This window comes from Podarcis melisellensis (genome assembly GCF_964234715.1).
Source record: "Podarcis melisellensis genome assembly, chromosome: 1".
Lineage (NCBI taxonomy): Eukaryota > Metazoa > Chordata > Lepidosauria > Squamata > Lacertidae > Podarcis > Podarcis melisellensis.
Genome location: NC_138528.1, coordinates 118,773,013 through 118,793,336, shown reverse-complemented (window position 1 = coordinate 118,793,336; position 20,324 = coordinate 118,773,013). Strand labels below are relative to the sequence as shown.

Sequence of the window (20,324 nt, the reverse complement as noted above, 5' to 3'; positions counted from 1 at the left end):
CTGTCAATTAGTTAACAGCATAAACTGTTTTGCACTTGTTTGACATATCAAAGTTATTTGTCTGTCCCTTTTCAATCCAGAAGAGAATAACCTAACTATATTTGGGTTACAACCTGTTTTGGTTTACAAACAGACCTCTGGAACGGATTATGGTTGTAAACTAAAGTACCACTGTATGTGAAAACAAGCTCAATGTCCTATGCATTGAGAAAACAATTTTAGAAGAGGATGTGTTAATATCTCCTGCTAGGCCTAAATAATTTGCCAGTTTTCTCCCCAGACAGAAAAATCTAGCTTTTCCCATGCAGTAAATCTATCCCAGGTAAACATTACACTAGTGCATAGAAAATTGCATCATGCGTTCATACTTTTCTCCAGAGGGGAGATGAATTACTCTGCATATCTGAAGAAACCTTGGAAGTGTAAGAAGAGAAAGTACAGCTCGTTCGCTTATTACGTAAAATGTGTCTTCCCCTTAATCATGTCACAATTTATGGTATTCTCCGGGAGTGGGTGGCGCTGTAGTCTAAACCACTGAGCCACTTGGGCGTGCTGATTGGAAGGTCATCAGTTTGAATCCCAGTCAGGGAGTGAGCTCTGTCCCAGCTCCTGCAGTCTGAAGGCTCGCCAGTGCAAGTAGATAAATAGGTACCACTGTGACAGGAAGGTAAACGGTGTTTCCGTGCACTCTGGTTTCCGTCATTGTGTTCCGTTGTGCCAGAAGCGGTTTAGTCATGCTGGCCACATGACCCAGAAAGTTCTCTGTGAACAAATGTTGGCTCCCTCAGCCTGAAAGCGAGATGAGCACCGCAACCCTATTGTCGCCTTTGACTCCACTTAACCGTTCTGGGGTCCTTTACCTTTTACCTCATGGAATTCTATACTTGTTCAAGTAAAACGAATTTGTTTTAGGATATGTATGCTACTACTGAACACAAACATGGAAGATCAACTGTTGCCTCTCCCTTAAGGGAATGATTTCGGCAGTCATTCTATCTCCACATAGATCATTGTCCCATGAGTGGTTCCACAGAAGACGAACACACGTTTGCAGAGACTTTTTTTTTGTACGGCTTACTTCGTCCTGTAGGCCCAGTATGCAAATGCAAAAATTTGTATGAACGCTGAACTCTCCTCAGCCTGCAAGGAGTTCCAGCGTAAAAATACCTTCACACATTTATGTGGGGGGGGGGGGGACACCACCATTTCTAGCCAAGGTAAGCTGCTTCAAGGCCCAGATCTGGCCTACGGGCTTGCCAGATGGCCTCCCCTGTTTTAAAGAGCCTAACTTTAGAATCCTGTGTTAAAAATTACAAGCAGATGCAGCCATGTGTAGTACTGAAAGCTAATGCCGGGTGAAAAATAATACCTCCATCAGGAGTTTGCTTGGTCCTACAGAAGCACTGCAAGTACTTGTAAATTCCAGAGATAAGGAACTCTGCACCCTCAATTAACAAGCAGTGGTTGCTTTTTTAAAAAATTATTTGTTGTTTACCTGAATGGTGCTCAATTATAAATCCCAGCTCGCTGAAGAGTGCATTACTAATCAGGTGAGTCACATTTTATTCTTTATGAACACCTTCTCAGCATCACCCGCACTCTCTTGCAGGGCTTGGGAAGATCTGTTTTCTATTAGATTTCCCCACTGTCAGTCTTCAGAGCAAATTCTGTCAACATTGTCATACTCAAATTTCTCCTTGCTCATCTAAACCTTTCCTCTCAAAGGGGGAGGTATTCTGGAGGAGCAGGTGACGGAGAAGCCTTTGGCAGGGTAGCTAGCTACTGAAAGAGACTGCCAAAAATCTGAAAATGAAGTGTTGGGAGAGTACTGAGCCTCCAGACAGCGAGGTCTTCCCTCTAGCGAAGTTTAGCAAAAAAAACCCAACCATACAAATCTTAGCAAGGAAAATATGATTCCCTTGTTCCACTACGTATGAAACAGATTGAAGAACACGACACTGCAATTCTGGGCTGCATCAATAGGAGTATAGCATCTAGATCAAGGGAAGTAATAGTGCCACTGTATTCTGCTCTGGTCAGACCTCACCTGGAGTACTGTGTCCAGTTCTGGGCACCACAGTTCAAGAAGGACACTGACAAACTGGAACGTGTCCAGAGGAGGGCAACCAAAATGGTCAAAGGCCTGGAAACGATGCCTTATGAGGAACGGCTAAGGGAGCTGGGCATGTTTAGCCTGGAGAAGAGGAGGTTAAGGGGTGATATGATAGCCATGTTCAAATATATAAAAGGATGTCACATAGAGGAGGGAGAAAGGTTGTTTTCTGCTGCTCCAGAGAAGCGGACACGGAGCAATGGATCCAAACTACAAGAAAGAAGATTCCACCTAAACATTAGGAAGAACTTCCTGATAGTAAGAGCTGTTCGACAGTGGAATTTGCTGCCAAGGAGAGGGGTGGAGTCTCCTTCTTTGGAGGTCTTTAAGCAGAGGCTTGACAGCCATATGTCAGGAGTGCTCTGATGGTGTTTCCTGCTTGGCAGGGGGTTGGACTCGATGGCCCTTGTGGTCTCTTCCAACTCTATGATTCTATGACACGAAAAAGGTTTCCCTCCACAAGTCCACTTGTTTGAGTTAGCTAAAGACATTTCTTATTTTGAACGGCATCTTAAAAGACTAACAGTCTTTCTGTGGCATTAGCTTTCATGGATTAAAGACCACCACCACCCCTTGGATGCACGAAGAGTTTTGCTTAGTTAGCAGATAATATATTAAATAATGCACCTATGGGCTTACAGCAGGGAATTGTAAACAAGTCACGAAATGCAAGAGACACAATCTGACAACTCTATGCAAGCATCTCAAATCTGCAAAGATGGATGTGTGACAGAAAGTATTGCACTTTATGGCGTTTTGGCTCCCCACCCTGCCCACCGCTTACTATTTTCTTCTTTACAGACATGTGCATATACCGTATTTTTTTCGGGTATAACACGCCCCCATGTATAAGATGACCCATATTTTGTGGGTCAGCGAAGTTGTTGCCCAAAGTTGTTGAGCTTTTTTGGGGGGGGAGACACTCGCAGCCAAAAGACCACCTGCCCACTCGACGCAACCACAGCGAATCGCCAGCAGGCCTTGCCACAGCAACAAATAAGAGATTTGCTACTGCAAATCTCCTGATGCCACCAATCTTCCGTGTATGAAATGACCCACAATTTCTGCAATTATTATGTATCTGCCAACTGAAGCTCATACAGTTCAAGAGCAGGTTGTATTCTTAGGTGTCAGGTTTCATTCTTCTGATAAGATGAAGAAGATTTATTATTATTATTAGCTCAGCCGGCACAGAATGAGACTCTTTTAATTTCAGGGTTGTGGGTTTGAGCCCCACACTGAGCAAAATATTCCCACAATGCAGGGGGTTTGGAATAGATGAGCCTAGTGACCCCTTTCCAACTCTAGAATTCTACTACTTTTAGTGGAATTGCCAGAGAAAAAGAACAATCTGGCCCAAGCTGAAAGTCCAAATGGTGAATGTCTGAACCCATTTAGATGCTTTGCGCTCTACCCTTGTGTCCAAGGAAATACTGCCCTGGTCCATTTGTCTTTTTAAAAACATTTCCTGAATGTCCCAAAATAACTCTATAGCTGAAAACAGGCAAGAGATGTGTGCGGATTCACATTAGCCTATACATGGTGTGCATCTGTGGGAGGGAGAAACAATTTGGACTCCTACAAAACAGGATCCAGTAAAATCAGAAAGAACAGGAAAAATGTAGAGGGGCAGGATAGTTTGCTACTTACATTTTCCTGCACAAAGGGGGAAGAAGCACTCATGTCATGCATACTGATTGGGTTTTTTTTTAATGGGCAGCCAGCACAGCAACTGAGCTTTGCCTCAACCACTTCGAGAGCAACTGTTTTGTTTTCTGGCGGAGCAATGGAGGACAGATCTTTGTGTCCAGCAGTGACACTGCAAGGCAAGCAAGCAGTAAAATGAAGGCGTCATTGGACGTTTCTGCAGCTCCCTCCGATTCTCCTGGACACCGATGGAAAGCGAGTCCGCTCCCTTTCGCAAAATTGCAAAACACACTCACAGGACTCCAATCTACGCAGTCCCTGCCCGTAATGTCTGACTATGACCTATAAGACCTGAAGACAAGAATTTCAACAGGTACCGCATACTATATATGCCAGCAGCTGATACAACATTTCTGCTATAAATGATGTGCTGTCATCTGAAAAATGCAATGGATGAGAAACTAGATGACTCAAGGAATTGGTAACATGATACAAAACATTCCACCTTTAGGTCAGCACTTCAAATTCAACCTGTTTTTTGGGTGGGGGTGGGGGGAGTTGTTACATCGAATATTGAACAGCTGGGAGAGTAAGATGAGTTGGGTCTCAGTCATTTCCTAGTAGACAGGTGTCCATCTCTCGCACATTTACTAACCAATCAATAAGTTATTTTCTGGTTCTATTAAACATGCTCCCTTTCTCCTTTTTCACATGGGTATGCGCAGGTCTTTTTTTCTTACGCAAAACATTTCCCTCCATTCATACTGCCTTGGAAGGGACCTTGCAGAGCAAGTTCCAAGGCAGAAACATTGGCTGAAAACAGTCTGCTCCCCTGCTGCAGGGAAAATGAGCCACTCCCGGGCGTCAAGAAATGATCGCCTCCTTTCTTCACAAACTTACAAGAGGGGAGTGAAAAGGTCCAAAAGATCGAAACATGCTAATATGAGAAATGGCAGAGTTAAAAGAAGCCACACAGAGAGGCAGATGTTCCAGAGCACCTAGTTTCTCCACCTCGGCTCTCCTAAGAAACAATCTAAATAAACAAATAAAGAGAATAATGCTAAAAGAAAGAAAGAATGAAACAACTGGAAGTCCTATTGAGCGTGAAAGTTGAAGGGAATTGCGACATTCACGGTCCTCAATAACCACAATGCTGTGAAAGTATCCTGTTTTTGTCAAACCAACCATCAACCAACAAAAGCTGCTAGATATATAGCTGTGCAGCCTTTGAGAGCCAACGCTTGTACTGTTTTTACATGTTCTTTATCCCACTGCCTTTCTGCCATCAAAGCCAAGGCAGCACACATGTGGCCTCCAAGCAGTTCCCTAGCCAGGTGACTGAGCAGATCCAGGGCTACCTAGCTTCAGCAAGGTGGCTAAGCTAGGCCTCTTCACGCTAGCCAGAGATTTCCACAAGAATGCAACCAGAAGACGCCCACAGAGATGCTATGTGGATGAACTACTGCATGCATGTAGGAGCAGGCCGTACATGCAGCTGCCAGGGTGCGGCCATTATGGAGGCATTTCCCCAGTCTACCGTAGTAGCACAAACTACCCCTCAGGTAGACGTGTTTGTTTCCGGCCTTCAGCTCAGCAGGCTCCTCTGGTCACCTGCTTACAGGGCCAGTGAATTTTACGAACAGGCCCTTCCTCGTTCTCTCCTACTCTTCAGAGTCAGTTCTTTGCACTTAAGTTGCCTTAAGATAAAAATGGAGTGCACCTCCAGGGGTGAAGTCAAACAGCACCAAAGGGACCTCCGTGAGGCGCAAGCCTGGGCAGTTTGTATGGAGGTCCTGGCCTCCCCAGATGACAAGGCCTTGCCTCGCTGATGTAGCCATATGTTTGGCAACAGCTTGGTGGAAGGTGTTGCTGGAAGGAAGCATACAAGGCACCACCGATCTCACCCACTCAATCCGCTGAAGCCTATCTTCCCATGCAGGGTAAGTCCCTAACTCACTGAGGATTTGACACCCATCAGCTCAGCTCACCTGGTGTAGGCAGCTAGTCGAAGCTTTTCCCCAGGGTGTGGCTACTATCACATGCTCACAGCTTCTAGGAGCCAAAGGTGAGAGCTGAGGGCAGGGTGGGGACGAAAGGAGGACGAACTATCCCAGAAGGACCATGACATGTCCCCCATCAGAGGTACTATCCTTGCCCTAACACCCCGTACACCTGGTAGGACGTGGGTGGCACTGTGGTCTAAACCACTGAGCCTCTTGGGCTTGCCGATTGGAAGGTTGGCGGTTCGAATCCCCGCGACGGGGTGAGCTCCCGTTGGCTCTGTCCCAGCTCCTGCCAACCTAGCAGTTCAAAAGCACGCCAAAGTGCAAGTACAGTGGTACCTCAGGTTACAGACGCTTCAGGTTACAGACTCTGCTAACCCAGAAATAGGACCTCGGGTTAAGAACTTTGCTTCAGGATGAGAACAAAAATCATGTGGCAGCAGCGCAGCGGCAGCGGGAGACCCCATTAGCTAAAGTGGTGCTTCAGGTTAAGAACAGTTTCAGGTTAAGAACGTACCTCCAGAACGAATTAAGTTCTTAACCCGAGGTACCACTGTAGATAAATAGGTACCGCTCCGGTGGGAAGGTAAACTGCGTTTCCGTGCGCTCTGGTTTCCGTCACGGTGTCCCATTGCGCCAGAAGCGGTTTAGTCATGTTGGCCACATGACCTGGAAAGCTGTCTGTGGACAAACGCTGGCTCCTTCAGCCTGAAAGCGAGATGAGCGCCTCAACCCCATAGTCGCCTTTGACTGGACTTAACTGTCCAGGGGTCCTTTACCTTTTACCTTACACCTGGTAAACACAGGCAACAGGAGCTCAAACTTTCCAGCTACCGAGTGGTCTAATTTATTTCCCGAAGATGTTTTACTGCAAAATGTGAGCAGGTTGGCACAGGCAACAGCTCATTATCACTCTCCAAGTTGCCTCTACAACTGTTAGCGCTTCCTAGGTAGCAACACAATCTCGTATTATTTTCAGTGCTATTTCTGAAGTGTTACAAATAGCTGGAATGGAATTATCAATTAGAGTTTGTGCTATGTGTGCTATATATAGTATTTCCTTACACCAGATTAAAGAATTATGCAGACAGAAGATTTGAGATGAACTGACAGAAGTGACTTCCATGCTGCCATTCACTACAATGGTCCCAAGACAACAAAATACATTAAAAAAATCATTAGAACTCATTCAAATAAAATGCCTACATAGCTAATATAGTATGGAACTACATATAGTAGATGCACATAAATTATTCCTAAGATTTTAAATAGCAAAGAATTTGAAGCTATCTTTACCAAAAACCAATGAGAGAGCTTAGATTTCAAGGTGCAGCACTCTTTTATAGGGTTAAATTAGTCGTTTCCAGGTATCTAGAATATAACAAGCTAATTTTTTTTTAACATTCTTTAATTCTTGCCTTTTAAACACCCAATATTCTCAACTTTCTGTTGTCCACAAGAACATCGATTTTTTTAAAAAAAAAACACAAACTAACAATTACTTCAGTAAATTATCTCCCTGTGGCCACCTCAATATTCAGTTGGCTTTCAAGGAACATGGTGACGAAAGAGGGAAAATACCTCTTTCTAACATAACCATACTGGCAGGAGTATCAACATTATCAGCATTCAAAGAATGTCTTGGCAGGATAAACCTTCATAAACACATGAGGCACAAGCTAATCCAAGTTGTCAAAATAGCAATAGTCCCGTCAAGGGTTGATCTGTTAAGCAAGCCATTATTTACTGCTAATGCAAACAAAACATTTCAAACAAAAACAAAACAAAAAATCATCCTAAGTTTGTCAAGGGCAGCGATCAGGAAACTTCCAAGCAGACTGCTAAGCCTATATATCCTCTTTTGTCTGGAAATAAATAAATAAAATGTAAGCATGTGGCAACACCAATTGTGCAAAAATATAAAGTCTTCATTGAACACGTAAACAAAACGGACGGTTGTTTCAGTACGTGACAATAAAATGTCAAGAAATGAAAGAGGTAATTTGACTGATATTGTTTGGCAATACAGAAAATGCGCAGGGGGGTTGAAAAGAACCAAGAGGTTTGTTAATTTTCTTGTCGTTATTTTCAGCGTGTTATAAAATACACCTACTCAGTGCTTTTTCTCTGAGGGATACCCAGGAGTACGCATACCCCTAAACATTTTGTGAATCTAAGTTTGGCCTCATTGAAGGGCAGTATTTCAATATGAGTAGGAAAATGAGAGTACCCCTAAATATTTTTTTTAGGGGGGAAACAGCACTGCACCTACTTATTTGCATTGAGCTCAGATGCCATTGTATGATTAGACACCCAAAAAGAGACTTTCTTACCAGAATATCTTTGCCCACAGGATGGGGGTGGGAAATCCTTTTAAAAGAGCTGTGATAAATTTTCACAGTAGTTATAGGGATGGGTCTGAAGGCGTGATGTTTGAGCAGAGCCGAAAGGCACTTTTGGTCACACAAAGCAACCCCCCAAATTCTTCCAATTCTCCCATGGTATTCCAGAGAGACCTCATTCTTCAAAACCCACAAGGTTTCTATGGGGAGCCTCACTGTTTAAGGAAGGATTCCCTCACGCTTCTCTCATAACACTTCAACAAGTGAATTTCCTAATTTTCTTCACACTTCAACAAGTGAATTTCCTAATTTTCTTCACACAATCACTAAGTTTTTGGGCTAAAGCAGGGATCGGCAAGGTTTACCGGCCATGGGCTGGATCACTCCCACGGACATCGTCCGGGGGCCGGACTGGAGCAGCGTGATGCCGGAAATGGTGTCTGCACATGTCCAGACGCCGGAAATCGCTTTTGCACATGCCCAAATGCCAAAAATCGCACCTGCGCAGAAGCGATTTCCAGCTTCTAGACACATGCAGACGCCATTTCCAGTATCTGTGTGTGTACAGACGCCATTTCTGACGCCACTCAGCGAGTCCCTGCGCCATGCTGGTTTAGCGCAGCGCGCAGGGGACTCGCCGAGCACGCAGCTTGGCTCATGGGCCGGTTAAACGGTCTTCATGGGCCGCATCCGGCCCATGGGCCACATGTTGCTGACCCCTGGGCTAAAGGTTTCTACCACGCTACCACCTCAGTTAGCTATTAAAGTACCCATTACCTGAAAATACTTTATGCTACCTGCTTCATCTCATAATTTATCTCATAATCCATTTCTTCCTGCTCTTTGGTTTTTAGAAGCTGCCTCCCCGACCTCACGGGACTCTTCTGTCACAATCATGGACGAGATACAACACATAAGGCCAATCAATACCCCTTTATCACATACACAGCCCAACAAGACAACGACAAAAAACCCACCAACAGCATACAAATCAATATGGCTATCCTGATCCAAAACACCCACCCACCCCACTCACACATGAAAACAAAGACCACCACAGCCAACCACAAATGAACAGCTACACCCTAAGCCAACCCCAACCACTCTCACCACCAAAGGAACGCAAGCGAACAACAAAGAACCTGCACAAGCAACGCTGACACCAAACCCTAGATATAGTAAGTAAAATAGTAACACCGTCGCCCAACCCCACCCCCACCCATCTTTCCCCCCCCTCCACCTCTTTCCCCCTTTTCTTCCCAATGTCTCATCAAATGAAACTGATTTGTAAAAATGTTACATGGAAAAAAATAAATACGAGAGAGACGTTGCAAACACTTTTGTAAAACGAGAAAATCTTTAATAATAATAATAAAAGATAAAGCCAATCAATAATCAATACACAAAGGCTGCTGAGCATAATCACTTATTCTTGCCTGGAATTTGAGCTTACTGCTAGTGGCATTTTTCTGTATCCCTCACAGCTCCTGTGGCCCACAACGGAATTATTTACTGCACACAAAACTTCCTTATGCAATCGTACCTTGGTTCTCAAGTGGAATCTGTTCTGGAAGTCCGTTCGACTTCCAAAAATATTCAGAAGCCAAGGCGCGGCTTATGATTGGCTGCAGGAGTGTCCTGCACTCAACTGGAAGCCACATCGGACATTCAGCTTCCCCAAAAAGTTTGCAAACCAGAACACTTACTTCTGGGTTTGCAGCATTTGGGAGCCCAAATGTTCGAGTCGCAAGGCGTTTGAGAACCAAAGTATATGAAAAATGAGGCTGGTTTTAATCATGAGAATCCAAAGATTGAGGTCTGTGCACCTGCTGATTCTCCCAATAGCACCCTCTCAACCTTTATAGGTTCCTTGGCCTTCAGGATAGGCTTTTAGGCAGCACACCTGTCTCAATACGTATATATATATATATATGGACTGGCTAATGAAGAGGCCAATGGATTCTAGTGATTTGTTTTTGTCTTGTTCCCACTCATGCTTGTAGCTAATGATTGCCCTCTAGTGCTGAAAAGTCTCAAGGGCAATGCTTTGAATACTAACAGCTGCCCTGTCAAAAGTTCCAATTTAACACTTAGAAATGCAATTCTCACTACAGAGAGGTGCATTCATATTATGTGACTTTTTGCTTAGGCCCTGTTACAGAATCTCTTGACCTGTGAAAACATTTTGAGTCTTAGTACTTTGCTGCAAATCGCTGTTTGAAAACATTCCTTCTTACTGGTTCTTGATTTATATAGGCTTTCCCTCATTATTGTTATAGATAGCTTGTTTTATTCTCAACATTTTAGAAAGATGCGATTCTGCAAGATTATCATGAAGGTTATGGCTGTATCCGATACTCCTTGGTTTAATTTTTTGAGCTGAAATGGTGAACATGGATATTTTTGTTAAGTCATTTCCCTAAAATGTCTCAATTGGGAAAATATTCACCTTATTCCAATAGCGTTCACTTCAATTGCTCCCCCCCACTAGCGCAGACACATTCCAACCCTTTCATTATGGATAAATATTTTCTCTTTGTCCACAATTAATTACCATTGTTCACACATCGGATGACATTACACAACTACTCAGGTGAGTCAAACAAGAGCAAGCGCAAAGCGACCAAAGTAAATGAACAAGTGGTGATTTTCACACGCTGTGACACACACACACACACAAACACACCAAGAAATCACTTGAGGTGAGTCAACACCACAGAAAAATCCCCAAACAATTGTGAGTAGCTGTACTCTGTCTTAAAAGACCCCTTGGCTCTCAATAAACATGTGCAATGTCTTCCCCCCACAGATAGGATTTCTTATTATAAATAACTCCAATTTACTCATACAGAAATCAAACAAGAGTGGGGGAAAATAAGAGTCTCTCGTCTTTAATTTAACTACTGTATATTTTGCTTTATAAGACTTACATTTTCCCTCCTAAAAAGTAAGGGGAAATGTGTGCGCATCTTATGGAGCGAATGCAGGCTGCACAGCTATCCCAGAAGCCAGAACAGCAAGAGGGATTGCTGCTTTCACTGTGCAGCGATCCCTCTTGCTGTTCTGGCTTCTGAAATTCAGAATATTTTTTTTCTTGTTTTCTTCCTCCAAAAATTAGGTGCGTCTTGTGGTCTGGTGCGTCTTATAGAGCGAAAAATACGGTACTTACCTGGTCCCCATTGGCAACAAGGAATTCAATGAGGCATCTACTTTTACACAATTGTAGCAGCTCGTATAACCGCTTAAGAGATTTTTAAAAAATATTAAGCGGTTTATAAATGTTTTTAAATGATAAAAATAAATAAAAAGAACACAGGTAAAGGTCAAGGGACCCCTGACCATTAGGTCCAGTCGCGGCCGACTCTGGGGTTGCGGCGTTCATCTCGCTTTATTGGCTGAGGGAGCCGGCATACAGCTTCCAGGTCATGTGGCCAGCATGACTAAGCCGCTTCTGGCGAATGAGAGCAGCGCACGGAAATGCGTTTACCTTCCCGCCGGAGTGGTACCTATTTATCTACTTGCACTTTGACGTGCTTTCGAACTGCTAGGTGGGCAGGAACAGGGAGCGAGCAATGGGAGCTCACCGCCGAACTTCTGATCGGCAAGTCCTAGGCTCTGTGGTTTAACCCACCGCGCCACCCGTGTCCCTAAAAAGAACATATAAGAACATAAATCCACACTGGCTGCAGAGAAAGTGAAGCCCCGTGGCCTCTACAGTCAGAACAGAAATGGCAAAGGAGTGATATAGCAATCTGTACTTTTGCTACCAGCTTGCTGTGTACCACCAGGCCATGCTAGCCAATTAAAAAACAAAACCACACAACCCACCACCTGCTGTGACTGCCACCCATTAGCACTGCTGTGCTTCGGGGAGAACTCATTTTTAAAGTATAGGGGCAGCCCGGCTGCTAGAGCTGGGCGTTACCTGATTTGCAACATCGTAATTTATTTGTCATGAAATTCTACTCAATTTTGATCCAGAGCAGAACTCCAACATCTAGTTAGCAGAGTAAAAACTTAAAATACATTGTAGTATTCCCCCCAAAATAGACCGGAGGCAATTGTATTTCATCCAACAGCGCTTTGCTGCTACTGAAGGCAAATGAGCAGAATGGTCACAAATCCAATACATTCAGGATTGGCACTGTCCATAAGAAATCCAGTTGTGGCAGACTTAACTTAAGCTTACAATAACTTATAAGTCTATACCTTAACACTAAGCAAACTATGTACAGAACCCCACACCAGAAGGAAAGAGAGACAGAAAGAGAAACCCTGGCTCCTTCTGGTCCTACTTTTGGCATGCCCTTGACAGAAGAGATAATAGAACCATTTTAAGCCAGCTGCACTCAGCTTCTCTGAAGGAATAACCCAAACATCATCAATTTGCTTTGACAAATTCAGCTTGACCATTAGATGTCACTCTCGTCTTGTAAATAACAGTGCAGTTATTTCCAGGAAGGTTCTTTCCTCCAAACACAAGATAGATCCAAGGATAGTTATGGGTAACTTTTACCGTTCTAGAATAAGATTATTTAAAACTTCACCAAAGCCCGGAAAGATGACGGTCATGGACTACAGGTAGGGCACCTCTACCTATTCAGAAATAACTCCTCTGAAAACACACCACAATCTCAATCCCCTTTTAAAAATGGTACCAAGTCTAAGAAATGCTTTGCACAGATTCGCAGAAAGTTAAGGACAGCAGCAGTGTATGAGCAGTGCATCATTTTCAGTTGCTTAGAGGTGTTTTGTTTTTTAACAAACAAAGCAGAATATAAATTTTGAATAAAAATATATTAAGGGAAGAGTAGCAGCGGCAACTCTTGGGCTCCATGATCACTGCAGATGGTGACAGCAGTCACGAAATTAAAAGACGCCTGCTCCTTGGGAGAAAGGCGATGGCAAACCTAGACAGTATCTAAAAAAGCAAAGACATCACCTTACCAACAAAGGTCCATATAGTTAAAGCCATGGTTTTCCCAGTAGTGATGTATGGAAGTGAGAGCTGGACCATAAAGAAGGCTGATCGCCAAAGAATTCATGCTTTTGAATTATGGTGCTGGAGGAGACTCTTGAGAGTCCCATGGACTGCAGGAAAATCAAACCTATCCATTCTTAAGGAAATCAGCCCTGAGTGCTCACTGGAAGGACAGATCCTGAAGCTGAGGCTCCAATACTTTGGCCACCTCATGAGAAGAGAAGACTCCCTGGAAAAGACCCTGATGTTGGGAAAGATTGAGGGCACAAGGAGAAGGGGACGACAGAGGACAAGATGGTTGGACGGTGTTCTCGAAGCTACAAACATGAGTCTGACCAAACTGCGGGAGGCAGTGGAAGACAGGAGTGCCATGGGGTCACAAAGAGTCGGAAACGACTAAACGACTAAACAACAACAACAAGTAGCGGCAAATTCCTGGCAATAGTATGCTAGCATGAAGAAACACAACAGGTTGGGGAAACTCTTGAGTTGGCAGCAGCCCAGCAACAACCCGGATTGCCAAAGCTTGACCAAACGGGTAGTGCTAGAGACCAAAGGCAGCTGCATCTCCAGAGAGCCAATAAAATAGCAACAACAACAATATTTATTACGGCCATAGGCCCATACAGGTAAAAACAACACATAAATAACAGCTTGTGCACATGGGGAAAAAAAAACAGTCGCTAAAACACCACAGTAACAATAAAATACTATAAAATGGAATGGCATATGACGCCTTAGTTAGTTTGTAGTGCTCCTTGGCGTCGCTTTTGGGTAAGGACAGCGACCAGGAACCTAGCCACATTCAGGGTCGTATGGGTATCCTTATCCTGCAAAATTTGAGCAAGGTGGAATTTTGGTGGGGTACCCTCTAGTTTCTGTATGATTGATCCCAACAGATTTGCCCGTGGCACATTGAACAGGGGGCAAGTGAACATGATGTGCTGGAGCGACTCCGGCGTCTCCTTATCACATTCACACGTGGCGGGGGCTTGGCCCTTTGAGAATCTATGTCTCAGGACGTTGGAGGGAAAAACGTTGAACCTCGCTTTGGTGAAGGCCAGTCTATGGGCAACAGTCAAGAGGGAGGAGAGGTATGATGGAACGCAGTAAGTTAAAGTGATACCAATGTTCTGAGGCGAACAAACACCTCCCCCCAGCATATAATTTCGCTGTAGATTGATGTCATCCAGTCTTTGGCGGATCAGTCTTTGAGCAGTAATTTGGTCTAGTTTTAGGGAATCTGAAGGAGAGATTCCATAGCTCAGGAGTTTGGCATGAATTCTACTAGTCCAAAGGCTAGCGAATTCATCTCGCCATAAGCACTGGACAAGGTAGTGGTTTGGTAATCTATGCCACAATGATAACCAATAATTGAAGACTTGCTTCCACAGGCAAGTTTCTAAGGATGCGATCTTCAGTTCTAGTTGCATGGCTGCGTTGCTTACGCACAGGGGGAGCATTAGGAGCCGCCGCAGGAATTGATTTTGCAGTGTCTCGAGAGGAGCAAGATCTGTCATCACGGCCCAAAGCGGGGCAGCATAAGCTAGCACGGCGACCACTTTTGCCTTGAACACCTTTAGGGCCGAGGGAACATGCAAAGCTCCATCCGAAAAAAGAATCGGAGGAGCGCATATGACAAAGTTTTGGCCTTGTTAAGTAGGTGTTGAATTTGAGCTTTCCACCCCAAGTTGTGTTGAAAAATAACTCCTAGGTATTGAAATTTTAGGACTTGCTCTATTTTTGCTCCACCAAGCTTCCATTCGTATAATCTCCGGCTTCTGGAGAAAATCAGAATCTTGGATTTAGCATGGTTGATGGTTAATTGGTTGAGTTGACAATACGTGGCAAAGATCTTCAAAGCTCTGGTTAGTCCAACACGTGTATAGGATAGAATTACCGCGTCGTCCGCATATAAAAGGAGTGGGCAGCGATAGTCCGCAAGTCTAGGCGCGTGTGTACTTGGAGATGAGTTAACTAGGGGTGCTCGCATGTCGCTGATGAATAGGTTGAATAGACAGGGAGCCAATATGCATCCTTGGCGCACTCCCTTGTTTATTGGTATCGAATTTGTGAGATCGCCCGCAGGGGTAAGTCTCACTCTAGCAAGGGTGCCTTCATGGAGCTGACTTATAAGCCATAGGAGTCTTCTATCAATGCCCTGTTTCGCAAGTTTCTCCCATAGAATATTTCTAGGAACGCTGTCAAAGGCTGCCTTTAGGTCTAAGAAGGCAGCACAGAGGTAGCCCCGGGGGGGAGAGGAGTACTTTCGTGCCAGATGGTAAAGAACTATCGCATGATCGGTTGTAGAGCGTTTAATTCTGAACCCTGCTTGTTCGTGGCCAATCTGATTAGTCTCATCTACCCATCGCAATAGTTTAGTCAGCAAGAAGCTGGCATAAATTTTCCCTATGATCGAAAGGAGGCTGATGTTACGGTAGTTTTCCGGCTCCATTGGAGAACCTTTTTTTATGAATTGGTACTATAATGGCCTCCTTCCATATTTTGGGGATGAGGCCAGAAGCGTTGATTGCATCAAAGGTTTTGGCCAAGATGCCAGCCCACCATTTTGGGTGTAGTTTAATGGCTTCAGCAGGGATCAGATCGGGCCCTGGGGCTTTACCCGGTTTCAGCTGCGCTATTAGCTTGGCTATTTCGTCCGGATCGGTGGGAGGCCAAATAGGTAGGTGGGTAAACAGGTGCGTCAGGTGGTCGGAGGGAGCATCTGCCTGTGAGAAGCATTTCTTCAGGAACAATTCCCATGTCGGTGCAGGGATGACTGCCCTTGGGTATTTCCTCACCCTTCTGTTGATCAAAGACCAGAATTCCCTGGATCTGTGTGATTTTGAAGCAGTAATCAAAGCCTGCCAGCGATTGTGTTGCCACCCACGTTTGGCAATTTTCTGCGTGCGTTTGTAAGCTAGCTTGGCTTGTGCATAACTAGCTGGCAGAGTAGCTGCATCGGAGGTCTTATATACATTATATATAGCACGGAGGCGCTGTCTTGCTTGTTTACACTGAGAATTATACCAGGGGGCACCGTAAGTATATTCATTTCGATTTAATATTTTGGGTGGTAACCTGAAGAAGGACGTAAGATCAGTCGTATGATGGTGGAAGCGTTTCAGCACTATGCTATGCTCGTCTGAGGCAGAGCCTATGTTAGGATGGGGCCCGAGGATTACTTTTTGAAAGAATTCTTGGTACCTTTGAGCCTGGGTCTCCGACCATTTGATTCCTCTTACTTGGAGAGATTCGTTGGTTACCATCTGGGTCGCATGTCTATGGGCCTTCGACTGCCAGTTCAGGGAGAGCTTGGCTACAAGGGGAAGATGATCACTAGATTGTATATTCTCGATCTTAAAGGTGGAAATGCACTTAAGTAGATCCCTGGAGACCAACAGGTAATCGAGGACGCTGTTTGATTTGACGCTCAGGTGGGTAAAATCCCCAGGAATGTCAGGGAGACATGTGCCATTTAAGGGGACCAGATTTAAACGGATGGCCATTTGATAGAGGAGTACTCCAGCCTCATTTGCTCTGTGGTCTTTAGAAGTTCTCCTCATGATATGATCCAGATCATAATTATCAAGGTTTGGAGTAACCCACCATTTGGCTTTGGTCAGCGCGTCCCAGTTTGCTGCTGTACGGGCGTTAAAATCGCCACCTATTATGGCCGGGGTATTAGGAAACTTAACATAGCATGAGAGCAGATGCTCTTCTAGCGAGCCCCATTTAGAGCCAAGTTCGGGGGAAGAACCCCCAGGTGGTAAGTAGACATTTGTAACTAGAAGTGAGATCTTTTCCCCCACAATCAGCCCGGTAAGGGCGTAAGGAGGCAAGGCCTGTACTAGGGTAAGTTTAGAGTGTAGGTTGAGGGAGATGCCTATTATTAGGCCCCCTTTAGGGCGGCCTCCTTTCAGGGAGGGGCAGGCAGGGAGTTCTAGAAGCTCAAAGCCATTTAGGACAATTTTCTCTACTTCCCACGATTCTTGAAACAAGATGATATGAAACTGGTTAATATACTCCAAGAATTCTGGATCAAGTTTTTTTCCTCTCCAGCCCGCAATGTTCCAGCTGAGGACTGATAGGGGGGAGTTCCTGTTGTGTCCAATTCGCTGTCATTTCAGGGAGAGATGTGTATCCTTAGGGGGCAGGGCAGACCCCACAAAAAAAGTCAGTTATTTTACTTTGCATGGCTGGCACCTGCTGAGGGTATCTAGTCTTGAAGTTGGTAGTGAGGTGTTCTGACTGGTGTAACAGGACGGGTCTCCTGCTGGCTGACCCAAGGGCGGACACTTCAGTGGGAAACTCCACAGGATTTGCTGAGACTGCCCCACCGCGAGGTCTAAAGATCGCCGATGAAACCATTTGATTTATATGTCCGGCTGGGTCTTCAATCAAATCCGGGCCATTTTTGGATGTAGGTGGAACACTCCCCTGGCCTGGTGCTAGCGAGGATACTGGGGATGCTTGGCGTACTGGTACTGTTTGTATGTCGGGTCTATGCCGCTCAGGGGAATATGAGGACTCCAGTTCCGGCATTGATGGATTAGTTGGTAAGGAATTGTTTTGGTGGAAGGAACTCTGGGCTACACTCTTCAGCGGGGAACTCCTGGAGGGCGAGTCAAAATTTATCAAGAGTAGAGATGAGGGGCCTACTTGTGAGACAAAACCTGGGTCTGCCAAGCATCGTTGGGCTTTGTCCTCAAGTGGGGGAGGCATGGGTTTAGGAACTGGACTAAAGTAAGGAAGACTTCCTGCTTCCTTATAACACGGCTCCGAAGAGCTGGCAGGATTATCCTGAGAAGTGGGCAGGACTTTTCCGTTCTTCTGGACATGTATGAGCTGATGATTAAGTACTTCTAGTCTATCAATTATTTCTTGTTGTTCCCTCGATGGGAGGTCGCCAAAGGTGGCTAAAAGCTCTCTTTCCTCCGGCGGGGTCAGAAGATTACTTGCGCCAGTGGGTTTCTTTAGAGCTCGTGGGGGCGTAGAGTAGGTCCAGTTTCGGTGCGGATGGATAACCTCCGGAAGAGGAGGCTCGATGTCCCGAGGTGCTCCCGACCTCTCCGACAGAGTCCGCTCCTTGTCGTGACCGGCGAGTAGAAGGGGGTGGATCTTACTATCCATAAAAACTCTTGTTGGGGTGATATCGTACCTAGCCAAGAGTGATTTCTGCCTGATGATAGCTGAAGGGATCCTTGGAGAGTAAAACGCAAGTATCACTTTCTGTGGCCTGAAGTGCTGGTTCAAAGGTAATACTGCAATGAGATCACATTGTGTGGTTTCTATGTTTAGGAGATTGCTTAGATGCTTTTTGACCCCATCCAGAGTGAGCCACCTTGCTGACCCTGCCCCAATGTTTAGGCAGATTTTCTTAGGTTGCAGGGACAATGCTTGATGTTTCAGTGCAGGGTTTGGTCTATATTTAGGAATCACACTTCCTTTTTTGGTTGAGGGTAAGGTTCTCCGGAACTTCAGTTCCCCCGTATCCACTGATGGCTTAGGCTTTAACCAGAGGTTATCAATTTTCTGTTCGAGGTTACATAGCTGGGAGGATAGCACATCAATCTTCTTGAATATGCAATTAAGGGTTCTGACCACAAGATGGAGATGTTCATGTTGTTCTTGTCTTGCGCAGTCCTCAGTTCCGGCGTCCCGTACCACCCCCGGTGGGACACTCCCTCCTCCTCCAAGCTTGCCGTCCGCAGCCTTAATCTGAGGTGAAAATAATTCCTCTGGTTTTGACGTTGTTTCTGGGGACATTAAAGGATAGAAACGGTTCTGGGTTTTCACCCTATAGCAGTGTTCTGTGGGGTCACTCCATTTGCCAGACACGGGGGGGTCGGTTTTTGATTGTTTGGCTCTTGGGGAGGGCAAAGCCTCGTCACAGTCTCTTAGGCGTTTGCCTTGACCCATCGTTATGAGTCGTTTAAAATGAATCGTCTAAAATGAGTCGTTTAAAATGAGTCTTTTAAAATAACAGTGGTTAAAAGGTAATAAAAAGTAGCAGAAATAGCAATACAGCTGAATGTGAGGTGGCGAGAAAACAGTGAGTCGAAGGCTGCTTCCAAGGCTGCCGGAGAATACAATTATCTGCTCATTAAAGCTGATTTACGATGCAGGCTTCACAGTTATCGGCAATGTGAACTCCTAGCATAGACTCCAACACCCTGGTACAATCTTCAGCAAGAACTTGAAAGGCTGGGAGCCACAACACAAATTTAAGGAGGATTCGAGAAGAGCTCCGGCAAATGCGTCTTACCTCATCGCCATCTTGGAATCCGCCCCAATAAAATAGCCTTTCTCCCCTTTATTCCGGCCAGGATTGCAAGCCATCAACTCAAAATGGGGGCGATAGGTGCCCAAATGGGAAACCTTGCTGTGCTCAAGCTCTGCTGAAATCACAAGGTGCCTAATTTAACTTTCTTTGGATTTGGGCCACGGAAATCTGACCGTATCTAAACTTTGGAGAACTCCAGGTTTGAAAAATACAACCGTAATAGTGCAGCCATCTTAGTCATTTTGAAGACAATGCGTTTGTTACCTTGTTGTGTGTAAATGTGATCCTCAGTTCTGGTTTTATGATGCCGTAGGCCATCAGAAGTTTCTGGATTTTTTTAATTTCTTCCTTACGTTTTTTATCTGTTGAGTAAAACTGCTTTCTCACAGGCAGATTCTTGAACAGCTTCAGAACAGTTACAGTTGTACCTACCAGAAGGAGAAAGGGGGGGAAACCACAGAGTAAGATTAACTTGATAAATGACGTAAGCCAAAGATGACCAAGTGCTCATGGCTCTACCAATGTATGCTATTTCCCTCCCACTGGTACCCATATTAGTACAGTGGTACCTCGGGTTAAGAAGTTAATTTGTTCTGGAGGTCCGTTCTTAACCTGAAACTGTTCTTAACCTGAGGTACCACTTTAGCTAACGGGGCTTCCTGTTGCCACTGCACGATTTCTGTTGTCATTGTGAAGCAAAGTTCTTAACCCAAGGTACTAATTCTGGGTTAGCAGAGTCTGTAACCTGAAGCATCTGTAACCTGAAGTGTCTGTAACCTGAGGTACCACTGTATTAGTATTAAAGGTAAAGGGACCCCTGACCATTAGGTCCAGTCGTGACCGACTCTGGGGTTGCGGTGCTCATCTCGCTTTATTGGCCGAGAGAGCTGGCGTACAGCTCCCAGGTCATGTGGCCAGCATGACTAAGCCGCTTCTGGCGAACCAGAGCAGC

General features: G+C 45.0%; 1 protein-coding gene across 1 annotated transcript in view; it reads right to left on the bottom strand.

The window, feature by feature from the left end:
- PMS1 (PMS1 homolog 1, mismatch repair system component) overlaps positions 1–20,324 on the bottom strand; it is a 54,192-nt gene that overhangs the window by 18,310 nt on the left and 15,558 nt on the right. Inside the window, exon 5 of the mRNA XM_081917281.1 lies at positions 19,637–19,800. Coding sequence (XP_081773407.1) covers positions 19,637–19,800 — 164 coding nt within the window. The remainder of the gene's footprint in view (positions 1–19,636; positions 19,801–20,324) is intronic.